The sequence below is a fragment of the Gorilla gorilla genome, chromosome 16 (assembly GCF_029281585.2).
Source record: "Gorilla gorilla gorilla isolate KB3781 chromosome 16, NHGRI_mGorGor1-v2.1_pri, whole genome shotgun sequence".
In the NCBI taxonomy this organism is placed as follows: domain Eukaryota; kingdom Metazoa; phylum Chordata; class Mammalia; order Primates; family Hominidae; genus Gorilla; species Gorilla gorilla.
The window spans coordinates 83,558,973-83,571,788 of NC_073240.2; the positions used below are offsets into that span (position 1 = coordinate 83,558,973).

Genomic DNA, 12,816 nt, shown 5'->3' on the forward strand with positions numbered 1-12,816 from the left:
TATGATTTATTTACATCCCTCTTGGTATTTGGTACCCGGAAATGAAAACAATACTTCAAGTATAGTCTGAAAAGTTCCCAAAACAGCAGAATGATTATTATTTTCATTAGTGATCCCTTTGAGTTATATATTATTTGTCTGAGATATATAGAAATCTTACCATAACACCTAACATGTGTGAACTAGTAATCTTTACTCCCCTATCTCATTCGAAGAAATGTTTTAAGGGCCAGGAGAGCGGTGGCTCATGCCTATAATCCCAGCACTCTGAGAGGCCAAGGCAGGTGGATCACTTGAGGTCAAGAGTTCGAGACCAGCCTGGCCAATATGGTCTCCACATCGCCACTAACACTACAAAAATTAGTTGGGCATAGTGCTGCGTGCCTATAATCCCAGCTACTCCAGAGGCTGAGGCAGGAGAATCGCTTGGAGGAGAACTTGGGAGGTGGCGATTGCAGTGAGCTGAGATGGTGCCAATGCACTCCAACCTGGGCAATAGAGTGAGACTCGGTCTCCAAAACCAAAACAAAACAAAACAAAAAAGAAACGTTTGAAGGTAGTTTATGGAAGTAAATGCAAAACAATAAAACAATAGGGGTAAAAAAGAATGAGGAAAGTGGGGCAAACAGACCACGAATAAGGGGCCAGTGGGGACAAGCTGCCTGACTGCTGCTGCATGGGTCATGCCAGCAGGCTTAGATCAATAATTGTAACTGAAACTGAATATAGTTAACATGTAATTTTGATCCATTCAATTTTAATTCCATGAAAACTATATGTTGATACTGGGGCATAGTTATGGATCACCAAGCATAGGAAAATACTATTATAAAACCTTCCAAACACACTTGGTTCTCATGATAGGTGTGTTCAATGCTTGGATGCATTCAAAGACCCTAAATGTGCCATTGTCATCACTGAGAAATTAACACAGCCATATCAATAAGAATTTCTGATCATGTGGCTCTTGACTGCAAATACTTTCATACCCTTTCCACTGGATATCTGTTCCATCATGATCACTCGTTTGTTCAGTCACTTAAATAAAGATCAGAGTTGGTTGAGTACAGCGGCTCATCACTGTAATACTAGCACTTTGGGAGGCAGAGGTGGGAGGAACGCTTGAGACCAGCCTAGGTAACAAAACAAGACCCTGTCTCTAAAAAAATTTAAAAATTAGCCAGGTGTAGTGGTGTGCAACTGCAGTCCTAGCTACTTGGGGGACTAAGGCAGGAGGATCATCTGAGCTCAGGAGTTGGAGGCTGCAGTGGACTATGATTGTGCCACTGTACTCCAGCCTGGGTGACTGGGCAGGACCCTGTGGGAGGGAGGGATGGAGGCAGGAAGGAAGTGAAAGAAGGGGGTACCAGAGTACCCTACTATATGAAAGGAACCAGGGAAGAGGAATTCATCAAGGAAAAAACCAGCAACAAAAAGGTTAATCAATTAAAACAGTTTTGATCAGTGCTCAACTGTTAATGACTACACTATAAATATCTCAGCCTGTATTCAAGGCAGTAACCCACCCCTTCAGCTTCTCTAACTGCCAGACTCTGGAGTACACAGGGCACAGCCTCTCCAAGCCAAGGTATATCACTCACTGTCCACAGGCAAAACCATTTGAGGTTTTGCCAACTCTAAGCTCAGTTTCTTCAACCTAGAATACTCTTAGTCCAACCCTATATTCAAATCCTTTTCATCATTCAAGGCCCATTCAAAAATTACTTGTTCCATGAAGTCTTCTCTAATACCCAAGCTCAAAAAAGTCTCTACCATTTGGGTGAACATTATCTGTTCTTTTATGGCCCTATGGATTCTCATATATACATTTTCTTCTTCCATAATATTAAGATTAACCTGTACATTCTACAGTCTTGAAAGCTAGAAGTTTGGTGATTAAAGGTATGTTGTTTTTTTCAGAATTTAGGAAAGGGAGTAGTTGTCCACAGCAATGTTTTCTTTAACAGTAAACAATCAGGAAACAATGCAAATTTCCAATTTCAGAATAATAAGTAAACTGTATCATATCCTATTGATAAGTTTACACGCAGAGGTTAAAATGAAAATTATGAATTCTAAGTAGCCAAATGAAAGCATGCCTATAAAATAAATAATAAACCTAAAAAGCAAAATATTACATTATTTCTATCATAAGGTTACAGTTATGCAAAATGTACTATTATGGACAAGGGTTGTAAAAGAAAATGGGAAATAAAGTTGGATTCCAAGGAGAAAGAGCGTTCTTTCACCTTGTGATTTGTTATTGTTGGTAACACTCATGCACTAACTTTAATTAAAAACACACACACAAATAAATTGGTAGGTACTTATTCTTATACACCAGGTCACACTAACCTCTTCCTTTTGTCACAGAGCTATAAGACTGCTGAATCAGGCCAATGTGGTTGACAGGATACAGATGGGCTTCAGTCAAATAGGAGATAAAGCATGCTGCAGACACAGTGGGGAACGTAGGCTGGTTGCTACTATATAGATAGATCAGCTACAAGTTTATAGATAATTGATGTTAACAGGTCAAACCCACTGTGGAAAGTTGTCCTTAGTGAGTCTGCTAGCACCTCTTACTATTATAATCAGTGACTTAAAAAAGAAGGCACAATGATCAAATCCAAAGTTGACATGAAGTTGGCTGGAAACAAATACTGTGACACAGTCAAGATAACTGGGCAAGGACCCCAATTTTTTTTATTTTTTAGATAGAGGGTCTTGTTATGTTCCCACAGCTAGATTTGAATTCCTGGGCTCAAGCGATCTCCTGCCTCAGCCATGCAGCTGGGACTATAGGCATACGCTCGCACGCCTGGCTAGGACTTGAAATGCAAATTGTGTTAAACCAACCAAGTGTCCAGGATTTGAGAGGTCAAGCTGTTGGAGACCAGCCTGGGCAACATGGTGAGACTCCGTCTCCACAAACATTAAAAAGTTAGCAGGGCATGGTGGCATGCCTGTGCTTCCTGGAGGCTGAGGTGGGAGGAGCGCTTTGAGCCTAGGAGGTTGAGGCTGTGGCAGTGAGTCATGTTTGCGCCACTGTACTCCAGCCTGGGTGACAGAGTGAGACCCTGTCTCCAAAACAAAAAAAAAAAAGGAAGGTCATGCTGAACAGCAGTTCCTATAAAACCAACTAGAAATGAGTTTACTTTAGGCTTAATAGTAGTCTTCAATGTGCTATGGTACAAAGAAAGCCAACTTAATACTAAGTTGCTGAATACAAAATTATTCCATCAATCAAAGCCCATTTCAAAGTACCATGACTTTCAAGAGACCTACTGTTTCAAATTTTGCTAATCCCAATTTCTCATAAAGCTTCCCTAGAAAACCATGTTTGTGCACTAAATAATATTGTATTTTACTTTCTAATTATTTTATATAATTAAGCTTTGTCACCTTAAGTTATGTCTCAAAGCAGGAATCATGTTTAACACAGTGTTGGCACATGCAGCTCATTAAATCTTTGTTGAATTGAATTACAAAATGCTGAGGAAATGTAAAAAGAACCCTAAGTATAGAATAAGAAAAGGTTTAAAGGCCAGGCGGGTGGCTCACGCCTGTAATCACAGCACTTTGGGAGGCCGAGGAGGGAGGATCATGAGGTCAGGAGATGGAGACCATCCTGGCCAACAGGGTGAAACCCTGTCTCTGCTAAAAATACAAAAATTAGCTGAGCGTGGTGGTGCGCACCTGTAGTCCCAGCTACTCTGGAAGTTAAGGCGGGAGAACTGCTTGAACCCGGGAAGCAGAGGTTGCAGTGAGCCAGGATCGTGTCACTGTACTCCAGCTGGGCGACAGAGCAAGACTCCATCTCAAAAAAGAAAAAAAAAAAGGAAACAGCGAGGCTGGGCACGGTGGCTCACACCTGTAATACCAGCACTTTGGGAGGCCGAGGCGGGTTGATAACTTGAGGTCGGGAGTTTGAAACCAGCCTGACCAACACGGAGAAACCCCATCTCTACTAAAAATATAAAAATTAGCCGGGCGTGGTGGCACATGCCTCTAATCCCAGCTACTAGGAAGTGTGAGGCAGGAGAATAGCTTGAACCGGGAAGGTGGAGGTTGTGGTGAGCTGAGATTGCACCGTTGCACTCCAGCCTGGGCAACAAGAGTGAAACTCTGTCTCAAAAAAAAAACAAAGTAAACAGTGACACTTATTAAGAATGTTTCTGATACGTTAAAGTACATGTGTTCCAACAATATTGGCATTTATTCCTATGTGTAAAAATAAAAGATTAAAACTATCTCATATACTCCATAAATATACCTACTACATACCTATAAAAATTAAAATTATTTTAAAATAAAAATTTAATAAATAAAAGGGAGAACTACAACAATCACAGCTGTAATTAAAACTCTTAACGAGGCTGGGCACGGTGGCTCATGCCTGTAATCCCAGCACTTTGGGAGGCCGAGCTGGGTGGATTACCTGAGGTCAGGAGTTCAAGACCAGCCTGGCCAACAAGGTGAAACCCCCATCTCTACTAAAAATACAAAAAAACAGCCGGGCGTGGTGGTGGGTGCCTGTAATCCCAGCTACTTGGGAGGCTGAGTCAGGAGAATTGCTTGAACCCCGGGGGGGCGGAGGTTGCAGTGAGCCAAGATCGTGCCATTGCTCTCCAGCCTGGGCAACAAGAGCGAAACTCCATCTCAAAAAACCAAAAAAAAAAAAAAAAAAACCCCAAAAAACTCTTAACTAGTACTGTCTAACAAAAAGAAATATTTTTAAAATGTGAGGTTATTACCAAAGATTTTTTAAAAATGAAGAGCAAAAAAAAAAAGATTAACAGATTAGAAGGAAAAAATACAAAAAGAATTCAATGACAAGCAGGTAAAACCTCAGCAATAATCAAGCTCATTACAGGGAAATTTCATGAGTAAAAAATGATAATAAACCACATCTTTAGAAAAGTGGATTTTAAAAGTATAGAAGGACATTTTCCTGAAATTATTTCCCCAGATAAAATGATTTTGAGATTATTTTCCTACAAAATTTCCCATTTTGACCATATGCAAGTCTATCCATTTATAGGATTTCTTGTTTTAATAATCTATGTAGAAAAAACTAACTTTTAAAAAAAGACTAAGGAAATTCATTTTGCTAAATAAAAAAGACCTGAAATCAACTTGTGCCGATCCTTGGAGAATCAAAACAACAGTCAGCAAAGTCTGAAGTCTTCTCAGAAGATCTCTAAATATCCAGACAGGAAGCAAAAGGCCTTAGGAACACAGAAGTTCTTTTCATTTCTTTCCAATTGAAGGTGTTGATTTAGAAAGAAAAAGGAAAACACAAGTGAACAGCTGACTGCATTGATAGACCCTGGACACTAGAAATTGGTTATCAATATAAAAGAGTCCCTCAAAAGCAAAGAGAAAACAGGCTTCAGAGGACATTCTCCAGTCTAAGCAAGAGGACTTCAAATCAATTCGAGAAAAAAAAAAAAAAAAAAAAGCCAGACTGACTCTAAATGTAACTTCTTTTAAGGCAGTGGATGTGGTAGTTGGTTGGTCTCAGGGGCAAAGTATTAAGAAAGTTGACCAGTGACAATGGTAGAGACTGCATACCAACCCACATACACACAGTTGCCGCACACAGGGTAAATAAATGGGGCTTCATAGAGGGCAGTGAGGCCCAATACAGTGACATTTGTACCTGGGTGAGGAAAGTCAAAATGACCCTTTGCTCCAGAGAGAGAAGGTGACAAAGAACCCTGAGGGTTAAAATATATATTTCTTCCTGGAAAGTGGCAGAACTGACTGATGGCCAAGTGGGGAGTGCCAGGATAAAAATATAAGGATAGGATGACAAATGATATTTTGAGGTATTATCCTAGGGTGGCCTGCTCACATGCCGTGTCCAGGTGGTGATTTTCTAATAGAAATGAGAAAATGAACACAGAGGGGTGACTCAACAGGGGTGACTCAACACTATGCTAGGAATTCAGTCTGATAAACACCAACAGCTGATTCTGGCTTCACGTGTTGTGCTGAAAATTCATCTTCCCAGAAAACAAAGGACAAATGCCACTCCAAATGAATAATGTAGAAGAGATGGCAATCTGGGGAGAAAACAGGTGCTCCCATTATTTTGGGAGGAAATACATGTTCCCATTATCTTGAGAGCACGGATAGGCACAGACCTATGCGGGCCCTGGACTTCAGAAAGGATCATTTTGGCCAGATGTGGTGACTCACGCCTGTAATCCCAGCATTTTGGGAGGCCGAGGCGGGTGGATCACTTGAGGCCAGGAGTTTGAGAGCAGCCTGGCTAAAACAGCAAAACCCCATCTTTACTAAAAATAACAACAACAACAACAAAATTAGCTGGGCGTGGTGGTGCACGCGTGTAATCCCAGCTACTTGGGAGGCTGAGTCAGGAGAATTGCTTGAACCTGGGAGAAGAAGGCTGCAGTGAGCTGAGATTGTGCCACTGCAGTCCAGCTGGGGCAATAGGGGAAAAAAAAAAAAAAAAAAAAGGAAAGATATCGTTTCAAACACATAGAGGGACAGGAAAAAAAATATAACTAACACACACCATAGGTTCTAGGATAACAGACCCTAAAATAAAATTCCTTTGCAGAGTAATGAGAGTCTAAAAGAAATCAATCATGAATGATCTCAATGACAGAAGAAGGAAGAAAGCCCCTCCTCAACCCCTATTTTAAGAGGACATGCACAGTAGAAGGAAGAAGAGGATACCAACTCAGGTGGATCAGTAGCATGTCCAAGATGCTCAAAATCAAAACAAGCTGAGTGTATGTACCAAAGTGAAAGAGTTAAAGACAGTGCAAAGAGCTTTTTCCAATACTGGTTGAATATCTCTTCTCCAAAATGAGTGGGACCAGAAGTGTTTTACATTTTTTATTTTTTTAGATTTTGGCATATTTGTATTATATACTGTTTGAGCATCCCAAATTAAAAAATAAAGGCTGGGCAGGGTGGGATTATGCCTGTAATCCCAGCACTTTGGGAGGCTGAGGCGGGTGGATCACGAGGTCAGGAGTTCGAGACCAACCTGGCCAACATAGTGAAATGCCGTCTCTACTAAAAATATAAAAATTAGCCAGGTGTGGTGGCATGCGCCTGTAGTCCCAGCTATTCGGAAGGCTGAGGTGGGAGAATTGCTTGAACCCAGGAGGTGGAGGTTGCAGTGAGCTGAGACCATGCCATTGCACTCCAGCCTAGGTGACAGAGTGAGAATCCATCTCAAAAAAAAAAAGTTTCAAATTTTAGATGATTTGGGATTTTGGATTTTCAGATTTGGGATACTCAACCTATACTTTCAAAATAAGGAGACCTTCCTAAAAGGAATGTAATTAACCACATATTGACTCAAAGGGCCTCAGGGTTAGAGGAAACTTAATAATTTGTCCGATTCTCTCATCCAGGGCTCAATCCTCCTTTATATTCTCTTCACTACTGAAACAGTTCCATGATCTCGAGAGAATAAGAGAACTACTGTGTGCCAGGTGCTGTTCTGGGCACTGTATTTAAAAAAATTGTGTTATTTTAATCTTCACAATCTGTATGAATTATTATCCCCTTTCTTTACCTGTGTAAACAAACTAAGTCTCAGTGAACTAATACCAGTGAAAAGTCCAAAGAGCTACTAAGTGCCAGGGCTTCATGTCTCCTGGGATCTTAAAGGTTGCTTCTCCCAAAGAGAGAAAAATCAGGAATAGGATTTGATATAATGGTTAGCAGTGAATAAAGCCCCAAATAACTTTCTTTCTCAGAAAGAACCCAGAATTCACAAAAGCCCTTTTGTGTTGTGAGTACAAGAATGTTGCCTTATTCTTTGATCATTTTCAGAACAACTTTGGTTACCCAAACTGATATGCTTATTTGCTTGAGATCAAATATGGCACAGGTTTGGATGGTAACACATATGAGCAGTTTAAACCTCATTCAGCAGACCTCTCATTACAGAAAGGATTCTATTTGTTGCAAAAGAAAAGATCTTTAGTAGTCATGTTTTTCCCCTCTCAAGATTTTAATACTTAAGATATCTGGCTTTCAAAGATCTTAGTTTGTTAGTAAATCAGAAGATGGTACAGCTTCTGCAAAACATACTAAACGAGTTTAAGATTTTTGGGTCTGCCAGGTGCAGTGGCTAACGCCTGTAATCCCAGAACTTTGGGAGGCCAAAGTGGGTGGATCACTTGAACTCAGGAGTTCGAGACCAACCTGGGCAACGTTGCGAAACTCAGTCTCTACAAAAAACACAAAAAAACTTAGCTGCACATGGTGGTGTGTGCCTGTAGTCACAACTACTTGAGAGGCTGAGGTGAGAGGATCGCTTGAGCCTGGTAGGCAGAGGTTGCAGTGAGCCGAGATTGTGCCACTGCACTCCAGCTGGGGCGACAGAATGAGACCCTGTCTCAAAAACAAGATTTTGAGTCTAGGAGACTTCACTGTTATTCAGGGCATTTCTCACTATCTTTACCTTTTCTTCCTTACCGAGAACATCACCAGTGGCCATGATGTCACATGTGTACATAGCTGCCATCAGGCGCTGAGGTTTCACTTGCAGTGCATAGCGACATGCTTCTTTCATGGTAGCAATTAGCTGTCCTGAGAAAGGTCCATAGCAGTCAGTGAGTGGAGATTCTCCTTTCTGTGATGTCCTCTTCTCAAAGGCCTCAGAGCAGCCATCTTGTAGCTCTTGGTTTTCATTTCCACCAGAACAGGTTTCATTTTCCTCCTGTCCCTCTTTTGCCAGATCACTTGCTCCTTGTTCCTCAAATTTACTTAGGTCCCATTTTTCCAGAACAAAACAGACACCCATGAGAGGCTCCTCACACATGGGGCCAGAGAGGGTTGCTAGTTGGAAGCCACTCACAATGCTATTGCCCAAATCTCGGTATCTACTGGCTTCTTTTGAAGCTTTGTCAGCTGGACCTGTCCATACTGAGTTCTGAAAATCTTCACTTTTATTGACTAGTATGTTGGGCCCACATTTTCTTGGGCCAAATGACCAGATTTGGTCAACAATGTTCCTCCATCTTCTCCCTGTTAGGTGTTGCTCCAGTTTTCCTTTGAATTCCCAAATTTTCTCTTGGGTCTTCTGATGAATCATGTGAGTATTTTCGCCCTCATTCAAAGAGGATGTCAACTGCTCCATAGAACGAATCAAATCACTATTTTCTTCCAGAACCTGGGTGACTTCTTCTGGAAGGGGCATGGCTCGAACACTGAGCGTGGCAAGTTTATTGGGAGTTGTTATGGTGATTAGCCCGTCAGAGTCAACTTGGATTCCTTCAGGGATTTTGCTTTGATCTTCTTTCATTTGGTGTATGACTGCAACTTTTTGCTGTTTGCCTATTTCTTCATTGACCATGTCAACTTTTGGGGGTTTTGTGATTGTTTCTCTGAATGGAATAATAGGTTCAGATACACTGATATGAATCTTTGCAAACCTACAGACAAATTCAAGAGAAATAACAGAAGGTTAAAATCAAAATAGCATCAAAGCTCCTGTGTAGAAATTACTACACAGTGGAGATTCTGTAAAAACACAGGAACATAAAAATTATCTTACTATGAAAGATCTGCAATTTACATTATATCACAATTCAAAAACTGCTTTCTTTCTGATTGAAAAGACTACTTCTAATGGGAATATACCTCCAGGGAAATCCTTGCATGTACTGGAATTTCACTCTTTTTTTTTTTTCATTTTCAAGATATATAAACCAGCCATTTAGATAAGAATGTTTTGAGCAGAAAATAAATGTTTTAATATATGAAATATGAATGCTTTAAAACAGTATTTGCCCATCTAAGAGTGTGGAGAAGAAAAGCTCAATGATTAAAACCTAAATAGACATAGAATCACAGAACCTCAGGATAGCTAGTCAAATCTTCACAATGTATTTGGCTTTGATAATGAGGCTTATAGCAAGGCTAGCATGATCCATGAGTTTGTCTAGAGCAGCACTTTCCAAAAGAACTTTCTGCAATGGTGGAAATGTTCTATATGTTTATTGTGATTGCTGAGGCCTTGAAATGTGGCTAGTACAGCTGAATAAATTTTTAATTTTATTTAAATTTAAATAGACACATATAGCTACTAAGCATTTGAAATGCGGCTAGTATGACTGAGGAACTAAATTTTTAATTGTATTTGATTTTAAACAGCTGCATGTGGGTAGAAGCTACTCTTCTGGACATCATAGGTCTTGAGCCCCAGTCTGCCACCAAGTTCAGAAAGCCCCTTTTCCCACATAATATCAAGTTTGATATTGTTGTATATTGTATATTTACAATCTTTTTGTATATTCACAGGATATACAACAAGATGGACCCGACATTGTATGTTTTTAAAGCTACTTTGATATTCAAACCTGACAAAGACAGTATACATACACAAAACTGTAGTTCAATCTTACCTAAGAATTCAGATATAAAATCTAAGATAAAATAACAAAAACTACAGATATGCAGGTGTGTGCATTAAAAAAAAAACTTATTATGTATGAGGCACTGTGTTAAGTGTTTTACATGCAGTATTTCTTTAGTAGGCACTAGTACTATCTAATTTTGTAGAAGAGAAAACCAGATAAGAAAGATTAAGTAACTTCTCCAAATAGTCTGTAAGTGAAGAAGCTAGGATTCAAATTTAGGTCTGACTTCAGAATTCATACTCTCAGTCATTATGCTACACTGAAAAATGAAGTTACTCAGTACATTAAAGGAATAATTTACTACAACACTACGAAGTTTGTATTATAGGTTATATGAAAATTAATTTGTATTAGATCTGTTAAAATAATACCACATTAAAAATGTCAAATAATCTATGTAGCCACTTTTAAATATGCTAAATTGGCATTCAATAAGATTCAATACCTATTCTTGATTTTAAGAAAAAAGCCACTTAAAAATCTTAGGAATACGAAAATATTTCTAAAATTATCATTACATAGAGAAAAATATGCTCATATACTTAGAACACTCAAGAAAATCAACGGCAAAGCTTCTGAAACTACGAGAGAGAACACATCTACAACACTGCCCTCTTATTCCTGTAACATAGTCAAAAGAGCTATGAGCCACTTTAGTCTTTCTAATTCCTGAGGCTCCCAAGAAGTCTCCTGTAGTAATCATTTATATGATTAATTAAAACCACTCCAAGCTGTGGAAGGAAGTGTGTGATGGTTGCCACACTCACAAAGCACCTCAGGACCAAAGGTTCTTTAAGTCCTAGCAATGCAGAGCCTGTGATGACTCTAAAAAAAGTGCGGTAGGCTCAGGCTACATCATGGCAATTTCCTGTGGCTTCCTGCTCTGATTATTACTACCTTGAGATCTGGATGCTAAGAATTCTGACAGTTTCTCTGGCCTGGAGACAATAGATAGTCTCCTTGTCTCCCATTCCTGGACATAATCCATTCCTGAAGATGTGTGTAGAAGTTGAAAAAGATTATATACTACCAAAAGGTAGGCTCTGTCCTATGAGAACTAAACAAATTCTATAACATTATATACATTCTTAATGTAAGCATAATTGCGAAATGTAATAGTCATACAGAACAGTGCACAAAACAAAAATCTACTGATCTATGATAACTTACCTCAAAGTGAACACCCATGTAAACTACATGGTATAGTCAAGAAACAGAACAGTCTTAGCCCTCAGAGGGCCCCAATGCCATTAAGTATGAAGGTAACTGCTATCCTGATTTTTATTGTAATAGCCTCCATATTTTTTAAATCACCTAACCATGTAACCCCTTATACTCCACAGTTCAGTTTGGACTGCACTTCTTTTTGTTCTTTTTTAAAAACAGGGTCTTGCTCTGTCACCCAGGCTGAAGTGCAGTGGTGTGATTATAGTTCACTGCAGCCTCGAGCTCCTGGGCTCAAGCAACCCTCTTGCCTCAGCTTCCTGAGTATCTGGTATTACAGGCATGCACCACCTGCCCGACTAATTTATTTTTATTTTTTTAGAGATGAGGTCTTGCTATGTTACCCAACCTGGTGCACTATGTTTTGAACTTCATATAAATACAAACAAACACTTTTTGGGGGAAGTGAAGTGGCTTCTTCTGCTCAACATTATATTGTGAGATTCACCTATGTTTTACATAGCTGTAGTTTTGTTCACTGAGATCATTCTGTAGAATTCCATTGTATGAATACGCCATTATTTATTTATTTAACCATTTAAATGTTTGAGTTGTTTCCAACTTTTGGCTACTAAAATTTTGTTGCCATGAGGCCAGGTATGGTGGCTCACGTCTGTAATCCTAGCACTTTGGGAGGCCGAGGAGGTTGGATCACTTGAGGTCAAGAGTTTGAGAACAGCCTGGCCAAGATGGTGAAACACCGTCTCTATTAAAAATATAAAAGTTAGCTGGGCGTGGTGGCGTGCACCTGTAGTCCCAGCTACTCAGGAGGCCGAGGCAGGAGAATTGCCTGAGCCCAGGAAGCAGAGGTTTTAGTAAGCTGAGAGGGCACCACTGCATTCCAGCCTGAGCAATGGGAGTGCCTTTTCTCAAAAAAATAAAAATAAATAAATAAATAAACTGTTGCTATGCGTATTCTTGATGCACATTTGCCTAGCTTTGTGTTGTGTATATACAGAGTACAAATGGGAGTAGATTTGCCAAGCCACAGGAAGTGCCTATCTCCCATCTTAGCAGATCATACCAAATCATATTCCAAAATAGTTGTACCAATTGATATCCCCACTAGTTGTGTGGGTGAATTCTTGTTGTTCCACATCTTTGCCACCACTTGATAATATCACTTAAAAATATTTAACCACTCTAGTGGGTATGCAGAAGTATCTCACTTTGA

At 39.7% G+C, this 12,816-nt stretch overlaps 1 protein-coding gene across 3 annotated transcripts in view; it reads right to left on the reverse strand.

Moving 5' to 3' along the window:
- Nucleotides 1-12,816, reverse strand: part of EFL1 (elongation factor like GTPase 1) — a 129,634-nt gene that overhangs the window by 10,908 nt on the left and 105,910 nt on the right. For 2 of the 3 annotated variants that reach the window (XM_031002416.3, XM_063698774.1), the window contains exon 18: nucleotides 8,473-9,431. In XM_031002416.3, coding sequence (XP_030858276.2) covers nucleotides 8,473-9,431 — 959 coding nt within the window. Of the gene's footprint in view, nucleotides 1-8,458; nucleotides 9,432-12,816 lie in introns of all 3 variants that reach the window. The other variant, XM_055362799.2, reaches the window with a different exon arrangement.